The sequence below is a fragment of the Balaenoptera musculus genome, chromosome 10, assembly GCF_009873245.2.
Source record: "Balaenoptera musculus isolate JJ_BM4_2016_0621 chromosome 10, mBalMus1.pri.v3, whole genome shotgun sequence".
Taxonomy (NCBI): Eukaryota; Metazoa; Chordata; class Mammalia; order Artiodactyla; family Balaenopteridae; genus Balaenoptera; species Balaenoptera musculus.
The window spans coordinates 64,896,592-64,924,374 of record NC_045794.1 but is presented as its reverse complement, the minus strand read 5'-3'; the positions used below and the strand labels follow the sequence as shown (position 1 = coordinate 64,924,374).

At 37.9% G+C, this 27,783-nt stretch overlaps 1 protein-coding gene and 1 long non-coding RNA gene across 3 annotated transcripts in view; one reads left to right on the top strand and one right to left on the bottom strand.

Annotated features, from left to right (window-relative positions):
* SYT1 (synaptotagmin 1) overlaps positions 1-27,783 on the bottom strand; it is a 547,515-nt gene that overhangs the window by 74,978 nt on the left and 444,754 nt on the right. For both annotated transcript variants that reach the window (XM_036866982.1, XM_036866980.1), the window contains exon 9: positions 21,473-21,590. In XM_036866982.1, the coding sequence (XP_036722877.1) occupies positions 21,473-21,590 (118 nt within the window). The remainder of the gene's footprint in view (positions 1-21,472; positions 21,591-27,783) is intronic.
* Positions 11,647-27,783, top strand: part of LOC118902536 — a 257,310-nt gene continuing 241,173 nt past the window's right edge. Inside the window, exon 1 of the long non-coding RNA XR_005021576.1 lies at positions 11,647-11,809. This is a non-coding gene — a long non-coding RNA (uncharacterized LOC118902536). The remainder of the gene's footprint in view (positions 11,810-27,783) is intronic.

The window sequence follows — 27,783 nt, the reverse complement described above, 5'->3', positions numbered from 1 at the left end:
ATAAAGTGGTGAAGAATTAAGCTCTTTAGAAAGTAAAAATGTCAAACATGTTCCACAAATATCCCTAAAAGGAAAGATTTAACAGTGCATGGCACATAGTAGGTGCTCAGTAGACATTCATTGAATGAATGAACTTGAATAAGAAACAATTTGAGCAAAACATCAACATAGATTTTTGTTGCTTTCTGGTTTGCTCTGGAGCAAGAGTCCTAGAAATCTTGTGATTAGATAAATCATATATATACAATTTATTATGTGTTATGGTATCAGGTAGTGAAATATGAAGGACTTTTGGCAATTTACAGGAGGAAGGATACATCATTTGGATCATTCGTGAAATGGGCCACTTGTCACCTTATTTCTGAGTTTAAATTAAAAAGTTAGCCTGATGCATTGTGCTTTGGAAAGATACTACTTCACTTCAAGTTTAGTGCAATATAAACTAGAAAATTGCCTGTTTAAGAAAATTTCTTGAAGGAAAGGCATCTCAGTGGAAGAGGGTGGGGGGGAAAGCCATGTACCAAAATGTAATGTAATTAGAACTCTCTCAGAAAAACAAACTTATTATGGATAAGATAGTTGTATAGAGGATGATTAATCATTTTTCTCTCAATGCCTTTGTTCCAAGTTTTAAATAAATGTTACAACATATTTGTCCTTGCAAAACAAGAAGCATGTATGGACAATGATAGAATGACAAGGTGGGAGAATATTGGCTTTGACTTGTTTCATTTATTCCTTAACTACTTTTGTGTACCTGCTGTGAGACACAATGCTAGGCACGTGGTGTACATTGGTAATGACATGTTCCTGAAAGCTAGAGGGGCATCAGTCCAACAACCAGTTAGCAGTGACTCATATTATCAGTTGTGAAAGCATGTGCAACAAGAGAAGCAAATAACAGAGAACAGCAAATGCTAGGGGAGGGATTATCTTTATTTTTCTTTCTTCTTTTCCATTATAGTTTATTACAAGACACTGAATATAGTCCCCTGTGCTATACAGTAGGACCTTGTTGTTTATTTTATATATAGTAGCTTGTATCTGCTAATCCTAAACCCCTAATTTGTCCCTCCTCCTGCCTTTCCCGTTTGGTAACCATACAGGTCAGAATGGCCATCATTAAAAAGTCTACAAATAATAAATGCTGGAGAGGGTGTGGAGAAAAGGGAACCCTCCTACACTGTTGGTGGGAATGTAAATTGGTGCAGCCACTGTGGAGAACAGTATGGAGGTTCCTTAAACTAAAAATAGTTGCTGTATGATCCAGCAATCCCACTCCTGGGCATATATCTGGACAAAACTCTAATTTGAAATGATATATGCACCCCAATGTTTACAGCAGCACTATTTACAGTAGCCAAGACATGGAAACAACCTAAATGTCCATCTACAGATGAATGGATAAAGAAGTGGTACATATATAGTACAATGGAATATTACTCAGCCCTAAAAAAGAATGAAATGATGCCATTTGCAGCAACATGGATGGACCTAGAGAGCATCTTTGGTTTTCGGATGAAGGGATTCAGAGTTAGAGGGATAAGAAGCTAGTTTGAAGTTGTATGTGTGGTCAGTGGCAGAATGGGGATCCTAGCCCAAGTCAGACTGACTGCACAGCCAGAGCTAGAACTGACATTCTAGAATTCCCCACTGCTGATCATTCCAACATAAACTCCCTGCTTAGACCCCTCAGTGTCACCCTAACACCCCCAGAGCATAAAATTCGATTCCCTCGATCCTGCCCTGCCTCTCTGTCCAAATTCATTTCTCACTCTTCTCTGCTGCAGCAATTTCATTACACTTGCCCATTAGTTTCACACAGACTTGCCTTTGCTCACACTGTGCTTTGGGCCTGTCCTCCTGAGCTGCATAACCCCTCACACAGTTCTTTCTCCAGGAAGCCTCCATGACACCCCAGTAGGGGTTACCTACCCTTCCTCTGGCCTCGGGGCTCCTCAGATTATTGCCTATGGACCAAATCTGCCTGCTGCATGTTTTTTTGTGGGCATGAACTAAAGAGGTTTTTCCATTTTTAAAAGTTGGAAAAAAAAAAAAAAGGGAAAGAAGAATAATATTCCACGAGATGTGAAATTATATGAAATTCAAATGTCAGTGTCCCTATATAAAGTTTTATTAGAACACCGTCACATCTCTTCTTCACATTGTCTATGGCTGTTTTCGTGTTACAGGGGTAGAGTTGAATAGTTCCAAGAAACCAGGTGGACTGCAAAGACTAAAACACTTATCTCATTCGCTAGTTGATAAATTACAATGCATTGTGCTTCTGGGTTAATAAATAATTGATTTTTTTTTTTTTAAGGAAGGAAAATTGAAGCAACATGATACAATATCTTTCTGTCTGTGGTAAGAGAAAAGAAAGGAAAAGAAAATGTAGTATGATTGGCAGATTTTTGGTGTATTAACTAGAAGCCTCGAGTCTTCTGTGGTCTTCAGTGTGGAGTTAAATATTCTCCACGGGGAAGAAAATATTAGAATTTCTGCTTTATTTTTTCTTCTAAAAATAAGACCAGATTAGAGAGTTGCTACAGTCTGAGGTACAGAATAATGTGGCGTCCTTGTTTGGGCATCATTCACAGGCAATGTTCAAGGGTTGCTGAGGGGCCACGACAGCACCACTGCCCGAGGGACCCTCACTTGTTTGCTTTTTGTGTTTTGCTATGTACTGCAGTTTACGTGAACTAAGTGATATGTATTTCTGGATTATATTTAATTTTAACCAAACTAATCCTCACGAAATGAGCATGTTGCTTAAAGAGATTCCTGAAAAACAACGGTGGCTTAAAAACCTGATAATGCAAATGTATTTCACCCAAGTGAAAAATAAGAATGTGACAGAACTGACTGTTTCTCAAGTGAGCTCAGTGTCAGACATGATTCGAAGTAAAAATGATCTATTTCAGATTAGAGAAGTGACTGAAAATCTTTTTAAAAACATCAAAAACTTCAGTCAGTATGATCTACTGACATATTTACTGTGAATCTCAATTTACAGTAAATATTGTGCCTTTGTGAGGTATTTTTTTAAATGACACTTCTTTTTAGAACTAAGTGAACTAAACTTATGAATTGCTATGTCACAGGGTTAAAACTATATTTTCAATGACGCATATTTACTAACACAATAGTTATATTAGTAACATTGGAAGGGAGAATAACATTTTTGTCATTCATAAATGTAAAACGTGTATTTTATTTTTGCCATAGGCTTTACTTTTTTTTACTTTTAAAGAAGTTTATGATGTCCATTTTATATTACTACAACATTAAATGTACAAAATTTATAAACCTACAATAAACATGCGAGGAAGAAGGTGCTCCAAAAGTTTTACTGATTAGAGATCTTCAAACTGATGTTCACTTATTTCATCATTAGACAACCGTATGCTGCTTAAACAATGATTGTAAAGAAGGGGTAGCTCCCCCTCAGCCCTGTCCTCACTTTGATTTTCACAAAATGTTTATCTGGCTTGTAAATAACTCTTTTGGAAAGAGAGAATTTTTGAGAAGAATTGCCTATAACTCCTAAATCAGAGTCTATATCCATCAGTTGAGGGAAACCTCCTTTAATTTCATATCCTGTTGATTTTGTTTCTAATACATAGGGTTTTAAATTATTTTTATACTTTGTTTGGTCTTTTTTGAGACTGTAGTCTGCATAGCAGGACAGACTATGTCCATCTTATTGACTGAATCTCGAGTACCCAATGTAGGGCTTAACCCAGATGGTGATTGACTTGCTGATTATCTCTGGCTTTAAAAACCAGTCGATGAGAAGAGAGGAGCGAGGTGATGACCTGATGGTGATTGGACTTCCTCTCCCTCTGGGATGACAGCACATCTTGGACCAAGAAGTTGACTTAGCCTGGGAAATGAAATTTAAAATCTATTTGTTTTGAGGAATCCTCCTGTATAATCAATAGTGTAATGTTAGTTCATGTTACTTTATACATCGTTTGCTTTTTCAGACATACTGTCAACCTTCCAGAGGTTTGTTCTACATTTCCTAGCCACTCTTTAAATACACAGTGATTTAGACTGTGTCTGCCATTATGGCCTCAGTTGAAAGAAATAACTATAATATTATGCCTAAATGTATTGCCCTTTCTATGGTAACATAATAGGTAATGCTAGGAGTATCAGTCATTAGAATCACACAACATCGTAGTTGGGCTGTGCTAATCAATTTGTCTATAAGTGTAAGTGTAATCTGGATAATTTTATTGTGACATAATGTCAATGTATTCAATTCAGTTCAACTTAACTTTTGATTGGATTCATTTCAATTCAGTTCATACTTTAAGCCCAACATGGGGGGATAAAATGAAATATTTGTATTTTCATTTTATTTCAACCCTTATGGGGCCCTACTTTAGGCAGTGCTAGATGACGGCCATGCAAAAATGAATTAAGTCAGGTCTCTGGCAAAAGGAACTCAGAAAGAGCCAGAGACACCTACAGCATGTGATAAATCACGGGAAGGGGTAACTCCACTGTGCCGTGGAAACACAGAAAAAGGAATAAATAGGGTGCCTGGCAACCCTGACGATTAAAGAACTCAGTCTCATGAATGAGGAAAGGCATTTATAGGACACGACCAAAGAAAGACAAGTCTGTGATCCAGTGAAATACGTGGACAGTACGAAGGTAAAGATGAATGATGATGGGACTAAAATAAATGAGGAATTTTCCCGGGGAAGCAAATACTTAAATTGCTTCTACCCAGGTTCGTTTGTTTTGTTTTTCTTGCTACTTTGTGCCAAACTGAAAAAAGAAGGAGGAAAAAAGAAAGGCAAGATGTTAGGAAGCTTTTTAGCTTACACCTCTTGAGGCACGACTTCGGAAATGATTAAAGGAAACTAACACTGCCCAGGAACTCACTGGTTGCATGTGATGCCTTCCCCCTGGGAAGCCACAGCTCACTGTTTCATGGCTGCTCTTTTTTTGTCTTATGTAAACTTGTAAACACTAGTCTCCCCGCCCCTCGCCCCCTTCCCTCTCTCTTTTCTTTTTAGTTGTTGGAAAGAACATAAATTCCTTCTGGACATTAGTTTCCAGCAGAAATAAGCACACAGAAAAAAATAAAGAGCAGTTATTTTTTACTCATTAGGGCATTTGCTGTTTATCTGTGAAGTCGCAGGCATTTGCACGTGTTGGCATTTGCAGGCACAGTTGGATATCGTTACTTTGTCACGGTAATCTATAGAGGGTATTAATTGTGAGTCAACTATCATTTTGCAGCTCAAAAGCATTTATTATCTTCTACGGTTGAGGTTTCTACGGTTTGGGGATTGTGGCCAATTGAAATTACAGTGTGCATCGTCTAGACAGGGGAATGTAGTGGGTAATCAGACGGGCTTAGGTAACAGACCCAGCTGGAGTGAGGAGCTGGGACCTGCCATTCATTCACTCTGTGACCTTGAGCAAGTCTCTTAATTTTTCCAAGGCTTTGTTTCCTCATTTGCATATGGGGATAATCTTGACTTCATGGGATTAGGATGAAACAAGACTAGATTATAGTATTGTCGTTGTCGTTGTCATTATCAGCAATAGTCTTTCATCCTCAATTTTTATCCCTACTTGGTGGGGATAAATCTGTCTTTAATAGATATGCTCTTCCATGTGCTAATACTAGCTTCAGGCTGAGCATGATCACTTAGAGCTTTAGTTCTCACCTAAAATGAGACAGTCTTAGGGGATTGGAGGCACTTAACAGGTTGACCCCCTAACCTACAGCGGTGAGTGGAGCACAATTTTCAACCCAGTGTTTCTGCTCAGCTCGCCTCTAGCCTTTGCTTAGGTGCTGAAATTGAAAGAACCAAGTAAGGATCGCCACTGCTTATACACGCTGTTCCCAATTCAGCTCCTTAGAGTTAAGAGTATGTTCAATTCTTTCCCCATGTATTTGCAGGCAGTTACCATCATGTCCTCTCTAAGTCTGTTCTTTTGTAGCTTTAGCATCTCCAATTCCTTGAACAGTTCTTCAACTGAGACTGGATCTACCCTCTGCATGACCCTGATTTCCCTCTGGATTCGCTTCAGAGAGTTCAAGTCTCTCCTCTTAAGTGTGTTTCCAGAAACGAATGCAATATTCCAGACTTCTCAGTGTATAGAGGCTCTGTTGCCAGAGTCTCATCTTTGAAATGAATAATCTCGGTTGGTAAGAAGATTTCACTGCTGTTTTTACATTTCAGATCAAATGGAAAAGCTAGGGAGGCCATGGTAAGACCCATCCACACCAGCAGCAGTCACACAGAAATAAAAATCGTTGTGCCCATCAACCCACCCAAGGTGAAAAAAAAAATCCCATTCCTGCATCTTGCTTGCAAGCAAATGTTAACTTCTAGTAGCTTTAAAAACCAAGTCCTCTTACAGCATTAAAGATGGCTAGAATAGTTTAGATTAAAAAAAATTTCAAGTGGCAATTATAAGAATCAAAATCTATATGCTATAATTATGTGGGTATGTTAATTTAAAAGATGTATCTATTTACACATGAAAATCTGTATATCTAATTTGGTTTGAGGATAGCATCTTTAGCTTTGGGCTAAACTTACGTAATACTTCTCTTGTGAATATTACTCCAGGAATACTAAAGATATCTTGATTTAAAAAAATCAAAGCAGCCTTGATCGCAATATGTTTGAAGAGTTTTTTAAATGTGAGGATCAAGCTGGAATATACCTCCTAATCGCATGTTTATATCTGCCTTAGCATCCTGTGAAGCTCTGACACTTATCCCTGGAATATAGATAGTCTTCAGGTTCTTAGCTTCACAGAAAATGCTTCCTAAGCAATTGGTTTAAACTTGGGTCGGGCTGGCTAGTTTGAGAGAGACACAGTTCAACATTACTGATGTGGGCAAAATTAGCTATTAGTTAAATAACAAATCAAAGTGACATAGAGGGTTCATCTCTGCTGTAGGGCACAACAATTTTTCACATTTCTTCCCCCCGAGTTGCTCTGGGACCAGGCCCTGCCCCTTCTAGTCAAATTAACAAAGCAACACCAGGTTCCATCTTATGGTGTTTTCATTTTAGAGAGAGTTTATCCAGCTTCCAGGCATGAACTTGATAATTAGGATGAGAGAGGTTCTATTCTGTATTCCTATTTATTAGCCCAATCTTGGGCCTGTGATCATAAAGAACCACTTGGGAGAGAACTCTGGTATCTTAGAAAATTCATATAACTTAGAGTTGAAAATGGTAGAAATATATCCTTGAGAAATACACTACTGGTCTTATTTCTTATAAAATACACAAGGTCTTGTGGCCAAGAATTAATGGAAGAGGGGAGCAGGGTTTGTTAGCCTTGGGATGTTCTCCTAGAGTAGGTGAGTCCTAGCAGGTGACTGCCATCCAAATAATGGGGGTGCATTCTTTAAACATACACAATATGAGCCATACAGGACTATATTTTCTAGGAACCAGGATATGGTGAGAAAAATAGTCAACCAAGAACTGTCTTTGGCTTAAAAATAACCAACACTTACATGGTGCTGTCAACTCAGAGTTTCCACCTGACATTACTTCATTTGCTTACGTGACAACCTTGCTGTTATTAATACCCCACTTGTATAAACAAGAAGACAGGATCAGAAAGGTTAAAAGGCTTCAGATCCAAGTTTTCCAATGCTGGTTACTGTTGCTTTCCCACTGCATCCTGCTGTCTCTCAGGAGAAGGTCTGTTTACGGCTGAGTTGCAAGTCCACTGGAGGCCGGGGAGGCAAGGACAAATGCTGGTATTTTCAGATGGGTCTTTATTATTAGGTTTTGCCCTGTAATAACTGTTAAATCATGCCTAAGGCATGCCTTTTGGCAAGGTCAGGGCACATATAAAGCCTTTCTATAAAGTTAAATTCCTATTGGGAGGCTTTTAAGGTTTTTATATTTTAATGAAGTTATTAAAATGAAAGTTCAGACTTGCATAATTCATAAGCATTCACTGCCTCTTTTAAAATCTCTGCCACAAAAAAAAAATTCTCTGCCACTAAACTCTTCTTAAAAATTTTTCAGTGAAATTCTTATATAAAACATGAGCACGCCTTCCAGTTAAGATTAAAATAGGTATCTAATTATAGTAAACTGAAGCTTCCCTATAATATAATACAGCTCTTTAGGCTGCTTTCATTTATAATGTTTTCACTGCGTGTAAAGAAGGTACTATAAAACTCAAGAGTATTTTCTACACCTTGAATTGGCAACTTTCAGTATAAGTAGCTTTCACATGTTTAAGTAGTTTTGTAAAATCTAGAACTTGCGAGATTCTCTTAAAAATGTTGGTTTTGACTTTGTAAAGGTATATATTTTTACTTTGACTATAGTGACTGTCGCAGATATCTCCAACTTGCTATCAAAACAATGCTGCTGGACTGAGTGTGTTAAAGGATTCAAACGCCTGCAAATATAGCTGATGAAAATCTGAAAATCTACACGCTAATGACCTGATTTTTTTTTTTGTATTCTTTGCAATCAGTCAAGGTTGTCTTTTTAAGCAACAGTTTTAGGTTTTGAACTTAAGGTAATTGCATCTTACTTTAAAATCCTTTCCTAGTTAGAGGGCATGATGAGACTGTATAAATGTAGTATTTTACCTTTTAGCAACAGGAGCCAGGATAAGAAGCAGTGAGAAAAATTTAGAAACATTAAAAAAAAAAAAAAAAAGGGAAATTTCCCCCATTGTGTTTCTTTCTCTTATTGATCTGTAGAAACTCTATGTATTATAGGGATATTAATGCCTTTGGTTTCTTCCAATCTGTTAATGGCACTTTAATATTAATTTGGAAGGAACTGACATCTTTACTATAGTATAGTACTACCCAGGCGCACATTATTCTATTTAGGTCTTGCTTCAAGTCCTTTGAAGTTAAATAGTTTTCCTCACAGTTATATTTATAAGGGAATTACTAAATATGTTATGGTACATCCAAACAAAGAGATGTCATACAACTAGTAGAAGTAATGGCACATCTATACATACTGTCCTAGAAGGATCTCTATTATATATTGCTAGGTGAAAAAATATTAGCATAATATGTTTTTTATGATCTCATTTTTATAAAATGCATATATTATATGTGCATATATAATTTATATAAATCAAAAAAATCTTGATGTGAAGTTTCAAATTGTTTCCTTGAGACACTGAACTATCTCTGAATGGAAAGGGATTAGAGGGAGTAGTTTGGGGGCTTAATTTTCTACCTTCCATTTGAAATCAGTGGTGGGGTTATAGGTTATTTTAATTTTATTAAGCTTCTCTATAATTTGAAAACTAAAAATTGAGGGAAATAGTTTAACAGTGCTATGTGTGAAAGCATTTGTTTCCTTAATTAGGATACGAAAGTCCATAATACTATGAACAAATGGCAGCTGTAACAACTGTAGATAACTGTGACATCTCACAGTTCCATGTGTACGCGTATGAGCTCTGCAAGGGTGCTATCACTAAATGCATTCAGCTCTTTTTGGTTCACATGGGACAGTTAATCACACTGTCGTATTGTTGGCTGAAATCAGTAGTTTGAAGTCTAGAAGTTAAGTCAGTCACCATGTAGCTTTAGTTTTGAGCAAAAGCAGTTTGAGCTTTCCCAAGGAGATCAAATAATGTGCTTATCTCATATTTTCAAGTTACAAAGTTAATTTCCTAAGTAAACACTTAAAAGCTTTTTTTATGTGTGTGTAGAAGAAAAAAGTTATAGAAAACCTCCTAGTTTTCCTGGGAGCATTGAGAATGATATGTAGCAAAAGTTAGGCCCTTACGAATTGAAAAAGGCAATGAGCTGCTATGGTCTCTTGACTTTTATAAGGAGTTAGTCTATAAAGCAATGAACAAGTAAGATGCTGAGTCATGGCCTTATCTGTTCATGCTGGGCTAAAGATGTGACTAGGGGACCGTTTTTGTCTTTACTTCTTCACTGGAAAATGTCTTTATGACCCTCACTGAGGAATAACTATAGTAACGCGTGCATTTCTGGGTTACTCTTTTCCTTTATTTCCTGGAGATAATCTGTTTCCCTTTTTTTTTTTTTTTTTTAAACTACTAAGGGAGTGGGGGAATAAAGGAAAAAAGAAATCTGAAAATGACAGCTGAAATCAATTTCAATAACTACATGTTATGTTTCTGATCTTATTTCTTAGTTGCTGTTTCTATTATACTATTACTACTCTATGATGCCGAAAGGATTTCATTAAATGGAAGAAATTAAGTCAGATCAGTTGGAAGGTGAAGGCAAAATAACCAGTTAGATTGGCAGAATCTTAAAATCTGTAACTGGTTGTTTAGGCAGGGAAGCTGAAGTATGTTCCCCTCACATATGTTCCAGGGCCTCTGACAAGACAAACATATGTAGACACCATCTCTGCTCTCAAAGTAGCTCTTGGTACAAGCAAGTGGCAAGGCTATAAAAAGGAAGGAAAAAGAATGATTAAATTTATAACAAATCAGGAATAAGGGATTAAGGGACCAAATACAAACAGTATATCCTTTTGAAAGTGGAGGTGACTATAATAAAGTGTAATTTTTTTAAAAAAAGATTGTTTTTGATGTTTCTATTTCTCTGAGCATTGTTGTGGTGTTTCAGACTCAATAGTATTTCCCCTTTTTGTTACCTAACTGTTCCAGGCTGAATGGGAAACTGGCAGTCTCATAAAAGGAAGTGAAAAGTGGCAAAGATATTTGCAATATTTTTTTAACTTCTGAAAGTTCAAGTACAGTTAATTTATAATGTTGACACAAATGTGATATATTTTTAATAGTTTTAAAACATTATCAAATACATATAATATAGGTAATAAAATCTCTTAAAGGCCACCAAATACAGTTTAAAAACAAAAGTATTTTGGGGCTTTAATCCTGCCGGTGCAATTACCTATTAAATCTGACCTTCCCTATTCCTTTCTTACACACTGAATGGAGAGCAGAGGATAGAATGGAAACTCAAGGATGCAAATATAGCCCTTCTGGGTTGAACAGCTAGTGAGCTTTGCAGCTGTGGGGTCTGTTTCTGATGGTTACTCATGGAAAGGCACCTGGGGGGTCCTACAAGACAACATACAATAAAGGTTTAGAGATGTCCCCTTTCAAGCCTATAACTCAAAACAGACCCATACATTGATCTTAACCCATTCCATCTCCTAGAACAACAAGTTTTACTACCGAACCGTAAAGTAGCAGAGAAAATGTGATGAAGAATTTGAGCAGAAAGGTGCCTTTGAGATGATTCTCAATGGCCCTCCCTTTTATCTATTCTCTTTCAAGCATCAAAGTCACTTCCTAATTGTAGCATTGTGGGACATGATAAACAAGTAGGTCTTACTCTGGCTCTACCTTTCATGATTTTCAGACTTTAATCATATCTCTGCTCAGCTTTCCTTTTCCAGACTACAAAGTCGCAATCTTCTTAGCCTGTTCTCACACACAGCCTCTTCATCCCTGTGCTAGCCGCCTCTCTGGCAGCTGGTCCTTTAACCCCGCTCTCTTTCCTAAGGTCAGACTGTAACCGCAGGCACTCCACGCGTGAATGAGCTTTAGTCTGGGACAAAGGCAGGGCATTTTTTCCCTCTCGTATTTATAAAATCCTCCACGACAACACCAAGCCTCTTTGGTTGTAGTGGCACACTTGATAAATGTCTTCAATGGATGGCTCTACGTGACTTTTCTTGGCTTATAATAGACCCTATTATTTTATACTCTAACTTTTCTTTTTTTTTTCCTTTCAATATATTACTTCTAAGCTTGACTACACTGAGGCTCATCTATCACACTTTGGATTACTCAGCCTAGCAAGGTTTGTTTTTCTTCTTTTTATTTTGAGTTGATTCACTGAGCTTGGAATTTCAGTGGCTGGAAACATGGATGTTACCTTCAAAATTGGAGTTTCAAGGTGACTAGTAAAAATTCAGATTTCTTTGGAACTATTTGCACTTCTCCATATGTGGATCTCATTAACATTGTCCAGCTGAGTTCTATTTTCCTGGTAGTTGTCTGTTGCAATTCAAGTTTCTTCAGTCTTTTTATTTAAATATGTAGTATCGGCCCACAGAGTCCCATAGCACTTTATAGGGGCAGTAAGCTTTTGTACTATTAAATCATATCTCCCCCCCATCCCAATCATATCATACACACTGTTGTCCAGAATCAGCCCTTGATATTGAGTAGTGGGTAAAATTTTTCTTTAGTCTTCCTCTACCACCTAATTAGGCACTCAAATCCTTTAGACTTGGGCTTTCTTCCATATTGTTCTAGCAACATCCCTACGTCTCTACCACTGATACAGCTGAAACTACACTGTTTTGTATTTTGTCCCCATTTGTGCATAAAGAATCAGTCACTAAAATAACATACCAGTCTGTACACTGAAACTGACATGGTCCTTTCAGCCTGGAAATCTATTAGTATTTGATGTCTGATCTTATGAACTCATTGATCCTGTCTTTGCCATCTAAGTAACCAAAACCTAATTGAGCAATCAACCAGCGAATTTATATTAGTGGCTTCCATGGTCTAATTTCAGTTTGGGCATGAAGGAATTTTGGAATCAGGTAGCATTTTTGGCCATCTCTCAAACTATAACAGGTAGTTAGCCATCTGTCATCCAGGTTGAACCTGGTGAGGAAGGATAATGCCTGAGGAGTCAAGTTTTATTCATGGAGTCGGAAGACTGCTTGGCTTGACATCCTAAATCTGCCAAATACTGATTCTGTGACCTTGGGAAAGTTACTTACCTCTCTGTGCTTTACTTCTACCAATAAAATAGCATTAAAAATAGTATCTACCTCATAGGGTTGTAAGTGGGGGTTAAATCACTTAGCACACGTAAAGCGTTTAGGAGGATGTCTGGCTCACGTTGTGCTACGTGAGGGTCTGCTGTTATTTTTACTTGTTTAGTCAAGGACTGGCATAGTGCCTGGCACTGAGTGGGTATTCAAATGTTTGTTGTATGATTTGATATGTACCTGCCGGCTAAAGGACTTATTTAGGAGTTTTTGTGCTGTTCTGAACTAATGCGTTTCAGCCAATCATTCATTTTTTCTGATATCAAATCTAGCCCACATCCCACATCTCCTCTTCCCATTTCATCCAAACCACTTATTCCTTCAGGTGTAGCATCTCTCTCTATTCTGTGGTAATTGTGGCTGGATCTCATATTGTAGGATGATCCAGTTTAAAGACTTGTCATTTCTTTTTCAGATCAACTTGTTCACATCTTAGGGATTCAGACTATTTTATCAATATTGTAATTAAGACTTTCGAAGTGTCACAGAATTTTATATTATAACATTCAAGCCTAAAATTAGGATGAAGCCTTCTGACATCATGGCCAACTTATTATGCATATTCCTATCTCGTTAGCTCAATAAGATGCCAGTTTATTTGCATGTTATTGCTTGACCCTGATATCATGGCCAATTAATTTGCATATCCCTATCTAATTGGCTCAAATAAGTTTTTGCCACTTGATTTGTTGGCCCAGCTCCCAGACTAGTGTCTTTTAGTCCAAATCAATTGAATTTGGAGTGGTTTTCTTTGTCATGCTTTCAACACCAATGGAAGGACCGTTAAGAGTGGTGATCATGAATGTATAAAGGAACTGCCTATTGCTTTTGTTTTTGGTTGGAAAAAACTGAAGAAGAAAAGACAGTAATTTAGGTATGTGGACAAAGTATTTTTCAGGGAAGAGGATACTGAGCTGATTAAAAAAAAAAAAAAATAGGACTTCTTAAGGAAATTCCAGTGGATGAAGCAAAGGATGTATTCTATATCACTGATAAAAATTATAACTTGGAGTTGGGCTGACCTGGACCTCAGCTAAAAAATTATGATGTAGAATTTAAGCTTCTAAAACACAGTTTTCTTTTCCTTTTTTTAAAAAAAGAATTGTGACATAAATTGACAAACATTGTAAGTGCAAGTTGTTCAATGCGTTGATTTCAAACAAATATATTGCAATATGATTTCCACCCTAGCTTCAGCTAACTCTATACATTCCCTATATAGTTTCCTATTAAGATGCATAAGAATAACATGGGGGAATGTTTAAAATGCAATTTCCAGGTTCCCACCCGTAGATATTCAGTTCTAGTTTGGTCTGAGGTGGTCCGTGAAATCTTAAATTTTAACATGTATCTTGGATGATTCTGACGTAGGTAGAATATCACATCTTGATGTCTAGTGCTTGAAAGAACGATAGGCCTGTGCTCATTCATGGTTTCTACGTGGAATCTAGTGATTCCCCAAGGTTGGGTGAGTTGCCCTTTCCTAGATAACTTCCAAAATTTAAATTGGCTCTATTTTCCAAATTCTATTTCTAGGACAGTAGAAATGACAAGACAAACCCATAACAAATTTTTAAAAAATTACATCTTGAAGAAAGGAAAGGAGTGCGTGTGTGTGGGGGGGGGGCGGGGCCAGCAGGGCTGGGGAAGCATGGTCAGTCATACTGGGTTAGGTGTCAGGGGCTTGTCCACACACTGGCAGTTTGCTGTAAAGCAATGGTGACTTCTTTACCACCATGTGCCTCCTTTCTTCCTCTCCCATCATCTCCCTCAAGTAGGTGGTGCCGTTTGTGAAATCCATCGCCCTTTCCTTTGGAACTTAGATGCTTTGGGGGACCTCTCTACTCCTACTCTTTGCTTTTTGCAGTATAAATTCCATAGTGATGAGACAGGTCTGGGGATGGCCAGGAAGAAGACTGGAGGTGGGACTTGGTGTGGAAAGTGAAAGGGAGAAAAGATGGTAAGAGAGAACAGTTTCTATTCACAATAGCCAAGACATGGAAAAACCTAAATGTCCACTGACAGATGAATGGATAAAGATGGTGTGGTACACATATAAGATGGAATACTATTCAGCCATACAAAAGAGTGAAATAATGCCGTTTGCAGTAACATGGATGGACCTAGAGATTGTCATACTGAGTGAACTAAGAGAAAGACAAATACCATATGATATCACTTATATGTGGAATCTAAAATATGGTACAAATGAACCTATCTATGAAACAGAAACAGACTCACAGACATAGAGAACAGACTTGTGGCTGCCAAGGGGGAGGGACAGAGTGGGAGTTCGGGGTTAGACTATCATATATAGAATGGATAAACAATAAGGTCCTACTGTATAGCACAGGGAACTATATTCAATGTCCTGAGATAAACCATAATGGAAAAGAATATAAAAAAGAATGTATACATATATGTACAATGGAATCACTTTCCTGCACAGCAGAAATTAACACAACATTGTAAATCAACTATACTTCAATAAATAAATAAAGTCAAAAAAGAGAGAACAGTTTCCACCACGCTCTCTCCAACCAGCCCTCAGGATGTCTCTGACCTGATCCTACCTCGTAGTTACCTCTCCAGGTCCTTGACCTTCAGCAGACTGCTGGAATAGGGGGCATATCATTTCAGTCCTTCCTATGTTTTCCCAACATTCTCTTGCTGCCAATTATTGTCATACTTTTGATGTTCTCTTCACAATATAGGTGAACACAAACCATATCAAGGGGGCAGGGCTGCAGATTTTTACCTTGATTTACTTGCCATGGTTCCTAGCAGTACAAACATTTAGAAAAATTTCAAAAGAATTCTGTCCTAGCTTCAGGGGAAGAGGGAAATGGAACAGTCTTTGAGATGTTCTATGTTGTGGAATTGTAGGACCTGGACTTCAGTCCCAGCTCTATGATCTACAAATTAGGTGACTTTGAATGTCAGTAATGACAAAAGCAATGGCCAGTATTGAATGCCACGTATGTGACAGACGTGGAGCAAGATGATTTACGTACATTAGCTAGTGTCTCTAAGCTTCAATTTTCTGAGAGTATCACCTTCAGAAACTACCTTACAGGTCTATCTTGAGGACCATATGAGAAAACCAAGTTAGAAAAGGTCCTCTAAATTAGTAAAGTGTTTTATAACTATGTGCTAATGACTTCTTAACACTTGAAAACAATTTTCAGATTAAAGTTGAAAATTAGAGCTTCTCCCTAATACAGAAACTTAAAAGCTTACTATCACTTTCATTTTGCTGGTTCAGAAGTTTTGTCTTTCCTTCTTGGAACAGTTATGTACTCGTTGGAAAACTTTCAGAATTTTGTTTAACTTGTGATGTAAAGCCTAAACTGAATTTAGCATCTTGACATTCCTCTTTAAAGCTGTACTCAGAAGTCTCAAATTTCTGGGATGACCAAAAAAAAAAAACCTGAGAAGAGTAACTGTAACATATCCAGGGACAAGAAATTAGGAGCAAGGTATCTAGTTATTTCTGACTTGTGAGTCTACATGGGTAGAAATTCGAATATAAAAATTATACAGCTAAAAAATGCAAGACATATATAGAACCTCACACCTTTAGGAATTCTCAACTTTTCTGATGCTTTCAATTTCTTAGACCTCTTTGCTATAGACTGAATGTTAAAATCCCCTTAAAAATCATACGTTGAAACAGGGTCCTCAGTGCGATGGTATTTGGAGGTGGGACCTTTGGGAGGTGATTAGGTCTTGAGGGTCGAGCCCTCATGAAAGAGATTAGTGACCTTATAAAAGAGACCCCAAAGAGCTCCCATGCTCCTTCTACCACGTGAGGACACAGAGAGAACATCCATCTGTGAACCAGGAAGGAGGTTCTCATCAGACACAGAGCCTATTGGCACCTTAATCCTAGATGTCTCAGCCTCCAGAATTGTGAGATATTTCTGTTTATGAGACACCCATGTTATGGTATTCTGTTATAGCAGCCTGAATGGACTAAGGCACTCTTCATACTCTACCTCAATTTTTATGAAAACATTTATTTGAAGGGAGACTTACTCCAAAAGTGCAGATGTATATTAAGTTGTGGTTACTAGGCAGGGGTCTTGAGTTTTTTCCAAGTACAGGGCACAAAAGCTGCTCATTTCCTACTGCACCTACTTGCACCTGAAGAACAGCCTTGCAGCCTGCAAGACTCAAGATTTCAATACAAATAGCTAGATTCAGAAACCCTCGCTGGTGCTCATAAATACTTGAGCACTAGAATAGGAAGCATCAAAGTTCAAGTGTCTACTGTAGATATGTGAATGGTCCAATCAAGTTTGTCACTGTAAAGTAAGAGTTGGGATTTGCAGGGCTTGTTATATTGGGTATATGATAGAGGCAAAATCTTGGAGCCATGCTTTTTGAATTAACACAGTAGAAAAGAAAGAAACTGACTGTGTTGAAGAGTAGTAAGAAATTATTTTAAAAAATGTTCCTATTTCTTCTTCAGTATTTTTTGTTTAATCCCATATATTGTCTTAATTTGATATTGGGACTTAGAATACAGGTGTCTACTGATATCTCTTTGTCTGAATTGACCAGCCAATCCCATCAAACTTTTTTCCCACTAAATCAAGGAACTGGTTAAACTATCCATTGGTTGCTTTCACATTTTGCATATTTAGCCCAAGATTTGATAAGGTTACTAATAGAAATAATTACAATAATAGTAAGCACTTTAGTGTGCTTTCATTTATTTCTCACAATAACCTTATAAATAAGATTCTCTAATTACTCCCACTTTACAGATAATGCAGCTGAGGCTTAGAAAGCTAGATAACTTGTCTAATGTCAAATTGCTAACAGTGGGAGACTGGGATTTAAACACTGGCAAAAACCCATTTTGGTTCCAGTCTACTAGCCATTTCCAGCAAATGTAGTTTGGCATTTGAATTACCTGGAAGGACCTCGTTATATAATTTTGGTCTCCTTGGACATAGGTCAACTTGCTTTGAGACAGACCATCCAAGTGCTTAAAGTTATTTTAATGGTAAGTAGGTTAAACAAATTTGAAATGCAAGACTTGTTTTTTCAGGCCATAGCTCCTTTGTAAATAATTGATTATTCATTCAGCAGCTCAGCTCAGTGTTACCAGTCATTGGGGGCATGGTGGGATGTACAAATATAGAGCACAGTCTAGTGAGAGAAGCGTGATGTTTGAAGGGTGAAAACAAACTACTGGCATTTAAAAAAGGAAGAAATTTGTTCTTTTAGGATGGATCAAAAAAGTCTTCATTGAGTCCCTCCACGTAAAATGCTGTCTGTCCCAGGCACCCCTATGGCTCACTTCTTCACCTCTTCCAGGTTGTTGCCAAAAGGTTACCTACTCACGGGTCTTCCTCCAACCACCCCATTTAAAGCGTCTCCCCAACATTCCTTATTCTACTTCCCTGCTTTGCTTTCTTCATAGCACTTATCACCTCTTGGTGTACAACGTGCTTTTCTTATTTATTGGCTTCCTGTCTGTTTCCCCACATTACAATGTAATCTGTATGAGGGCAGGGTCCTTTGGCTGTTTTATCTACTGATGTAAACCTGGTTTCAGAACAATTCCTAACATAAAGTAGGGACACAATACATAGTTGTTCAATGGATGGAGGAAATAAGACTTAAGCTGGGCCTGAAGAATGGATAGGGTTTAGCTAGACCTTGGTGGATGGAAGAGATTCCAGGTGAAGGAAACAACTTAAGCAAACAGTGGAGGCAGCAAATCCCATCGCCTGTTCTGGGGACCAGTGTGCTGGTCAACTTGGTTCAAATATAGATATATGGTGGGGTGTAGTCTGGAAGTATCTATATTATGTAAACCTGAGTGATTATGACTTAATTTTACAGGCAGCAGGAAGCCCATATGATTAGGACTCTTTAAGGATATTTCAAGGCTAAATATCCTTAATTTAATATTTAACTGTTCGACCAAATCATTCCAGGTAATTCAAATTTAGGGGTGGAACTGGGTTAGGTGGGTCGTGAAGCTACTATAATTGTAAACCCTGGCAAAACAGTCCACTTTGGTTCCAGTTAACTAGCTATTTTCAGCAAATGTAGTTTGGCATTTGAAAAAAGAATATATTTTTTTCTTGTTTGTAGAGTTACGAAGATTGAATTAGATATGACCTCTGGCCTTGCCCCTTTCATGTCACAGTGTTGAGTTAGCACAATGGGTAGTAGGAGTCATGCCAGGAGCCCTTCCTTCGCTGGGATAGCTAGCAATTACCCAACTACACATGGTTATGACTGCAAGCCACATAAATAATATCCTGCTAGACCCAGCTTCCCATAGCTAAACCTCAAAAATGCCTGTAGCATCTCTGATGCTGCTGAACAACAAGAGAGATGGATGATGGAAGAGGTGTCAGCGTCAAGAGGCACAAACTGTGATCAACAAATTGTGGGTGAAATATCTATCTGTGACCATGGGGACTCCTTTCTAGGACTTTGGGAGAAGACAGAACAAATAAGGGACCCTGAAGTTACTGGCTTCATGGTAGAGTTGCTTCTGGAACTCTGAAGAAGGGTGTAAGGTGAATTGGGAGGAAGACCAGGAGAGCACTAGATAGAGGTGATGAGGAGGTGGTTGGCATAGGAGTTTGGAAAGGAGTGTGGGAGAGAGGATACAGAGAACTATATGATGATAGTTGGCTATTGAACCAAAGGAAGCGGAAAGGTCAAAGGCGTCTGAAGTCAGACTTCAAGATACTAAGTAGAATTCTGGGGGTAAACTGTTCTCGTGCCTAAAAACTTCTCTGCACATTAAATACTCTTTTGTTTCAGGTTTAAATACATTGCATTTATTATCATTAGTGATGTTCAAATTATCACATCTTTGGCCAGTGGAAGCCTCTTCAAGGTGACTCTTAAGCCTGTTGACATGACCCCCTTAGTCTTTGATAGTTTCCTTGCTTTCTGGTATGACGAGATGTTCTAGGCTTGTCTTGTATACCTTCCTTTGCCACACCTGGAATCTACCATTTCTCCAATAAGCTCCAGGTTCTTCTAGTGAGAAATTGTATTTTCACACCATTTCTGGTTCTGGGATGGTCATGGCTACTAGGTCAGTCTTTGTTTCTAGGCCTTTTTGCTGGACAGAGCCAGGAAAAGGTGGATGTGTATAGACACATACATATGTGTATGCATATATTTTGCATCTTAGGCACAATAAATACTCTACATTTTTAAAAGAAACTGCTCATTGCTTTAAACTTGCTCTGTTAATGCCATTAGGCAATGAAAGCAGCAAGTTTTAAATGGGGTCTTAGTGACATAAAAGAAGTAGTGCAGATTCCCCAGGCGATGTATTTATAAAGAGAAACAAATTTAGGCACCAGGAGAATTTGGTTGACAAATTAGTGGTTCAGTAAGTGGAACCTTAGCTTTAGCATATTTTAGCTGTTATACTTTAGAATATAAAATCACCATGCTGCATGAGGGTGACCTTTTGAAGTTTGCAATATTTTTATTAGAGAAAGCACTGAATAACCAGTAATGTTGGTTCTAATTCCATAGCCATGAACAGTGACAACTATAGTCTATTTTTGACCCTGTGCCATATCAAGAAAATTCCTCACACTTTAATGAGTTACTAGAAGATCAAGAATATAACTGATTTAATCACACAGAGAAGAAAATAAAAACAATTGTGTTCAGCTGTGGAAATGAAAAGTCCTTGAGTTGACTTTGCTTTTGAACAAGTATAATGGACTTGAGGACACGGGGAGGGGGAAGGGGAAGCTGGGACGAAGTGAGAGAGTGGCATGGACATATATACACTACCAAATGTAAAATAGATAGCTAGTGGGAAGCAGCTGCATGGCACAGGGAGATCAGCTTGGTGTTTTGTGACCACCTAGAGGGGTGGGATAGCAAGGGTGGGAGGGAGACGCAAGAGGGAGGAGATATGGGGACATATGTATATGTATAGCTGATTCACTTTGTTATACAGCAGAAACTAACACACCATTGTAAAGCAATTATATTCCAATAAAGGTGTTAAAAAAATACTTACTTAAAAAAAAAAAAGGATATACTTTACTCACTTTTTTTAAAACTAAAATTGGGTTGTACAGAACTTTAAATCCCAAAATTTCCCCATCCCCAACACAAGCTGTAGAGAATAAATGCATTACCATGAGGATCACCCTCAGATTTTATTGTTCACGTATATTTGAAATGCTGCAGGTTCATACAAAACAGTATTGCTAAAAACTATCTTAGGCTATATACTTACCTAATATTTGTCTTTTATTATATAAATTAAGTATTAACCTAATGAGCCTCAGATAAAACAGTATTTTTCATATCATAAATGAATTTTGACCAAAAAACAAAACCAAAAAAACGGAACAAAATTATAATTGGTCATAGGTTGCCTTTCAAAAGAGAAGCAGTTTTTCAGCTTTCAGAGCTATAGGATTGACAATTGATACCTGGGCTGTGAAGCGGGAAAATAGCTTTCATCTTCTCTGCTAATTCTAATAAATTGAGAGTGGCTTCCTGGGTCTCTGTGTTGGGATGAATTCTGACACTGCTTCCAGGCTCCATGGGAAAGGGAATTGTGACCAGTTAAGGGGTGGGGCATCGCGGCATGTGTGCTGTGCACTCGGTATCCACGATGAAACAGCATCAAAAAACACAGTAAACATCAGACTCACCAGACAAGCCACCCACATCCATCTTCTTCAGGTTCTTTGCCTCAAGAATGACAACAGTCAGTTTGCCAGCAGTAGGTACGTAGCGAAGGGAGAAGCAGATATCACCCAATTTCTCTTGCTATGAAAACAAATAAGAAAGTATAAGTAATTTTTCAAATAAAGGTGAATGTGGTTTGTACATAAACACTGTAAACTCCTCAGAGAGGGGGATTATGAGAATTAGAATTTGAAAACTCTTAACGTTCACTGGCATTTACCCAGTGGTCTTTCATTCACTAAGGTGTCATCAAGAGTGACTGTAACTCATTTCAGTTTTTAAGTAGCTCATCTGTACTTTAACATTCATCAAAATATATCCATAATTCAGTGGTTCAGGAGATGGGACGAAGACGACTTTTTTAGAGACTGCTTTCTGAATAGTACTGCAAAACTCTTGGCAAAAATTCATAACTTGATTAAATAGCTTTGAAAAGAGCCTAACACTTTTTTGGTAGAATCAACCTACCTACTTTTTTGTCTTTTGACATTTCAAATAGGATTATGTGTAATACTTAGACTTTTGGGGGAAAAAGACTTGCTTTCGTGTTCCATTAAAATTCTATTTATTGATGAGAAATTGTAAATTCCTAATAGCAGAAAGGCAAAAAGGCAAAAACGTATATAAGTTTTTGCACTTTTAGTTTTACTCATTTCAAGTGAGGTCTAACTTTCTTTTTCCTTATCCTAAAATTTATAAAAATCTAAGTGGTGGGTCAAAAAAGTGAAATACACAGTAACACAAAGTTTCTCATATACCCTCACGCTATTTCATTGGTATCATATTTTAGTTTCAAGAACATTCACCAAGCCTATATTTGAGCATTTCTGAATAACTGAAGAGTTTAAAATGATGAGGCTATATAGAACTTCTACCTTTTTCAGAAAAGACGCCTATGGGTTCTCCCCCCTTAAGTGTTTTACTCTTTAGGATAACTAAGAACTTTGGTAATTGAACATGAGGAAGATTTTTGCATTCATATTTAAAAGCATGAGAGACGGGGCAAGGATGTGCAGTTTGTTGTATTCTCAGATGCTGGAGGTGCTAGACTGCTCGCTGACATACGGGATTAAGTATATGTATGGCAAATCAGGGTTTATTTCTTTGTATCTTTTCCCTGCCCACCCCCCCTCCAATAGTAATTCCAAAGAAGGTAATGGTTGTGTCAGACTTTTGCAGATAGATTTCTAACATAGGAATGAGGTACAGAAGGCCACAGCCTCAGGTCTTCTCCTGTTGTACTCCTAATATGGCTGTTTTTGGCCTTCTCTGTATCCTGACATATGTTAAATTGGCTAAATTAACTGCCTAGATGTAATCCAACAAATTAAGAAAATGCAATTCCTTTTTTTTTGGGTACTCATTAAATCCATCTTTCAAAAAGGAAAGGGTATCTACCTGTTCTATAATTTATCGATAGGTGAGAAGTAATATATTCAACGTCTGTGTGTGTGTGTGCGCGCGCACACACGAGAGAGAGGGGAAGAGAGAAATGGTACTTTCTGCTTATGTAATGCTTTTGAAAATATCACCACATGTGTGTATAGCCATGGTTCTTTCATTCCTTGAGTTCCCATAGCACCTTACCCACATATCTCTTATGTTACTACGGACTTTTTTTGGTCTAACTGTGCATGTCTTAATTTCCCCACATGACTAAAAACCCCTTGAAGACAAGGTCCTTCCCTGAATTATCACTTTCCATATATTTTCAAAAAGTAAATACATGGAAATTGGAGCTAATTCCCCCATTTTGAATTATCTAGGTCATACCTCTCTTCCACTAGTGTAGATAATAGTTACTTCTAATGTGCCTACTCACCCCTAGGAATTAATGTACACATCAGGAGAATCTAGTGGACTAGATTACATTTCATAGTCTCTGAAAATACAGAACGGGCCTCGATAGCACAGAAATTAATGCAAAGGATGGACAAATTCACCTGAACCTTAGGAGACAAAAGAAAGGTAAATGAACAAAACTGCTGTTCAGAAATGCTCATCAGGAGGGTTCTTTTTGCAGGAGTCTATTTGCCACAATAGCCTTCCTGGGGGACTGCTGGAGAATCACGTCACTCTAAGCATCCTAATCAGGTGTCCTCTCTTAAATGAGGCCGCTCTTCGTGGCCCATAATCTAATTCCACAATTTATAGGCATCTCAGGTGTTCTAAACAAAGAGTTGTCATAACTTCTAGTATACTTTTATTCTTCAATCTTAGGATATATAGGGAATCTTTAAGATTTTATATATTTAGTTTCAGAAGAAAGCAGTTGCAGTTTGAAAAACCATACCTCAAGTAGAAGAAATATGTCAAGTTACCTGTAATTTTAAAGCTATGGGATGGGGGAAGAATGAGTGACTGAATTTCAAAGTGGATATTTTGGGAGAAAGGGAAATAGAGAAAAGTACTTATTTTAGCACGTTTTACAGAGCTCCATTTAATTCATTAACTTAGGAACTTGAACATGTAAGATTTCATTTGCTCATAAAATCATCATAATTGATATACCAAATTAAGCATGTATTTTTATGTTAATCAACTGAAGTTGCTTTTCAGTGCTTTAAAATTTTTAAACTCGGTTTACATAGGGTTACCTGATGTGTCAGCATGGATCTAATGCTCAAAGGCTTTTGACTTGATCCTGAGTTTTCTTTACTATCAGACTGTCATCTGGAATGATAGAAACTAATATTCCTAATTGACCGCCCACTAGGATATTCTCCTTTCACTTTTAGATTGTCTTACTAAGTGGATGTTCATCAGCAAACCCTCCCCTCAACTGTTTGCCTTTTCAATACCCTTACCTGTCAGGGTCACTAACTAATCTGTTTCCAGTGGCCACCTTACCTATTGTTTTCCTCTAGTCATTCAGCCCACAAGTCTTGACATTTCTTTTTTTGGGTAATGTATCTTCAACTGTATTTTTTCTTTCACTTTTTTCTGCCACCATCATCAGCATAACCTCTACCCTCACCACCTCCACTTCCAATATGACCTGCATCTCTACCATTTGCTGCCATCACTACCATCACCCTACACCATGGCCTCCACTACTACCTCTATCCCCTCCACCTCCATGTCCACTCTGTGAGATTATGCCCTAAATACTTCTCTCATCTCTTTTGAAATAGTCTGAGCAAAGATTTCTTTAAGTCATAGTCTCACCAAAGTCCAATGTAGACCGCATACTAATGCCAAGCTAATCTTTCAAAGGTCCAAACCCATCTTCCTGGCTTTCAAGAAGCTCTATACTTTGCCCTAACTATCCAAATCTTTTTCTTCAACTTCACTGCCTACTCAATCTTCAGAATATATTTTGAATTTGACCGTATCTCCCCATTTATAGGGCCATCATTCTAGTTCAAGAAGGGTGACCAACCACCCTCATTTGCTCAAGACTCTACTGGTTTAAGCCTCACAAGTCCTGTACACTGGGAAACTTCGGTCCCAGGCAAACCATGACTATTGGTAACCTTAAGTCTAAATCATCACATAATTCCTGAACTAGACTTCTCTAATAGCCTCCTGATAGCCACTCTGTTTCAACTGTTGCTCCTTTCTAGACTCTTCCTCACACAAAAGGCAGACTGATCCTTTTAAAGTGGAAATCTGGTCATGAGACAATCCTACTCAAAGCCCTTCAATGTATTCCCATTTCACTTAGAATAATCTGTATTCCTTACACTTAAAGGCCTTATAGATGGGGGTCTGACCCCTCCATCTCCTACCATTATACTCCCAATCTTACTTCCTCTCCTCCAAACCTGTTAGGTACACTTTGACGTTAGACCCTTTGCCTATGCTCTTCCTTCTGCCTGCAATATTCTTCCCCCAGACACTATCATGGATTGTTCTATTAGTTTGCTCAGCTTTCTGCCTCACACGTCACCTCTTTAGAGACCTTTTATATGGCCATACTATCTGAAGAGGTTCCATCCACTCCTAAACACTCATACTACCTACCCCCATGCCCTGTTTTTTTTTTTCATCCTAGCACATATTGCTTGAAGTTCTATTTTTGTTGAGGTTTTCCCCACCAGAGTATGAGATCCACAAGAGATGGCTGGCACAGAGCAGAGCCATATATGCCTATTGATGGAATAAATGCAGATTCCCTACTATCAATTATAGTCAATGTCCTCAGTATCCACAGGTTGGGTTCTCCATGGAAGCAAACTGATTTGCAAGTGGGAGATTGGGATGTGTCCTTTGAATCAACACCTGTGGGAAAGTGCAGAAAGCAGGATGGCTCGGGTGGAGAAGTTGGGCTATGATGCAGTCACGCCAAAGGCCTCAGTCGATCCTATGGGAAGTTCTGGAGCTAAAATAGCTCTTCAGAGATGTTCTAAATTCTGAGGAGATGAGTTTTATGCTCCTGAATCCACCAGTCTTTGGATGTGGCCTTTCCCCACATCTTGGACCAGGGTCTCCTCAGCTGTGAGGGAGATTCTAAGGAGGAGGAACTCAGTTGTTACGAGTGTCAGCCATCAACACTCTTGGCCAGTGGAACAAATGGCTTCATCATGAAGATGGTGCAAGACTGTGTGTGTGTGGAGGGGTCACCACAGCAATGACTACGTCTCTATGAGCTATCTTCCTTCCCATCACCAGATTTTTGCTTAGGAAATTCATCTACAATATCTGTAGTCCCTTATTATGCCTAATTAAATTACCCCAACCATTAAGCCCTAGTCCAAGTTCCATATCATTAAGTATCTCCATAGTGCACAAGGATTTCTACTAGTAATTAATTGCTTTATAGCCAGTAGTATGGTGCCTAGAGATATTTTCCCCTATTCATATTTGTGAGTTCCCCTCACCCTAATCTCCAGAAGAAGAGGGATTGTACTTGATACTACCTTATAAGGCGCATGATAGGGGGCTTAGAAATAACTGTTGGTTGATTGCATTGAAAAGAGAACCTCACCAGTCTTGTTTTGTAAACAGCATGGACACTAGTACTCGATATATCAACAGTGTTTCTAGTTAATCAACAAGTCAACTAATGAATATATTCAGAGGTCTTTCTTTGTTCCTAGTGCTGTAGACATGGCTCTGTTAGTCCTTTCATGAAACTGGAAACGAAAACATTTCTGGAAGTGCAGTTTTTATAAGATAATTTCAAGACCCTATGGGGTTGCAGCCGACAGATGAATACTTTTGCTGGTATGATAAGCTCATGAAGGGGTCTTATTACTATTGGAGATCTCAGCTTTATGTATAATTTATTTTAGTCAATTGCCTTGATCACTAGGTGGAAACTGCCAGTCAGTGTTAGAAAGTTCCAACTGTGAGATTCAGAGAAATTAACCTGCTCTTTTAGAATATGGAGCTGACAATCAGAAATCACCTTTGTTCTGAGCAGCTTGATAATTCTGATATTTTTTTAAAAGCATCCACTGAATAGAGTAGACATGAATTAATGATTTAATATAGACAACTACAGTAATACCTTTCTTTTTTGAAAAGCATTATAGATACTAGAACAGTATGAATGAATACTTGAATAAATGAATATTTGCTGGCTTTTATAGCACCATCCATCATTTTATGTGTAAAGAGAGGTGTTCACTTTAATGATCTTTGCAAATGGGGCTAAGTTCACACACTTGTTGGAAATGCTGTACTTTTGAATGAGTTTTAAAAAGGTATCTGAATTGACTTAATGCTGTGACATTTTAAAAGGACATATTCTATTTATGTTAATCTTAAGATTTTTCTATGTGTTAAACTGGAGATATTCTCTCTGAATAGAAGGTTTTTTTCTGAGGTTGGGCATCTATTTAGAGGTGACAGACAAATGGCAGTCCAATCTCTCAAAATGAAAATCTAGACTATTTGCATAGTCTCCATTTGTAAAAATACAAAGATATTATTCATTTATAGGAAAGGTCAATGTCAGGTTTTTAATTTTAATAACAGATAGGGTGGCTTTAAATATATCCTTTGTGTGGTAGTATCTTTCAAATTCATTTTATTCCCATAACTACTCTCCTACCCCTGAAGTATCTGCCAAATCGGTATTTACATCTAATGGTCCAGATGGTCACAGTGTGAAATGTTGCTGTGGGTGTACCCAGGCTAAAAAGACTGAATCTGGCCTAGTGTACAAATGGACAGTAAATGGTTCAGGAGAATGAGACTATGTTATTTCTTTTAATACTTATTTTGTGAGGTTACTATGTAATTGATTAACTTCGTATTCATTCAACTATTCATTCATTTCTTACTAAGCAATGATTAAGTTCCATCATAAACTCTTCCAGGGTCT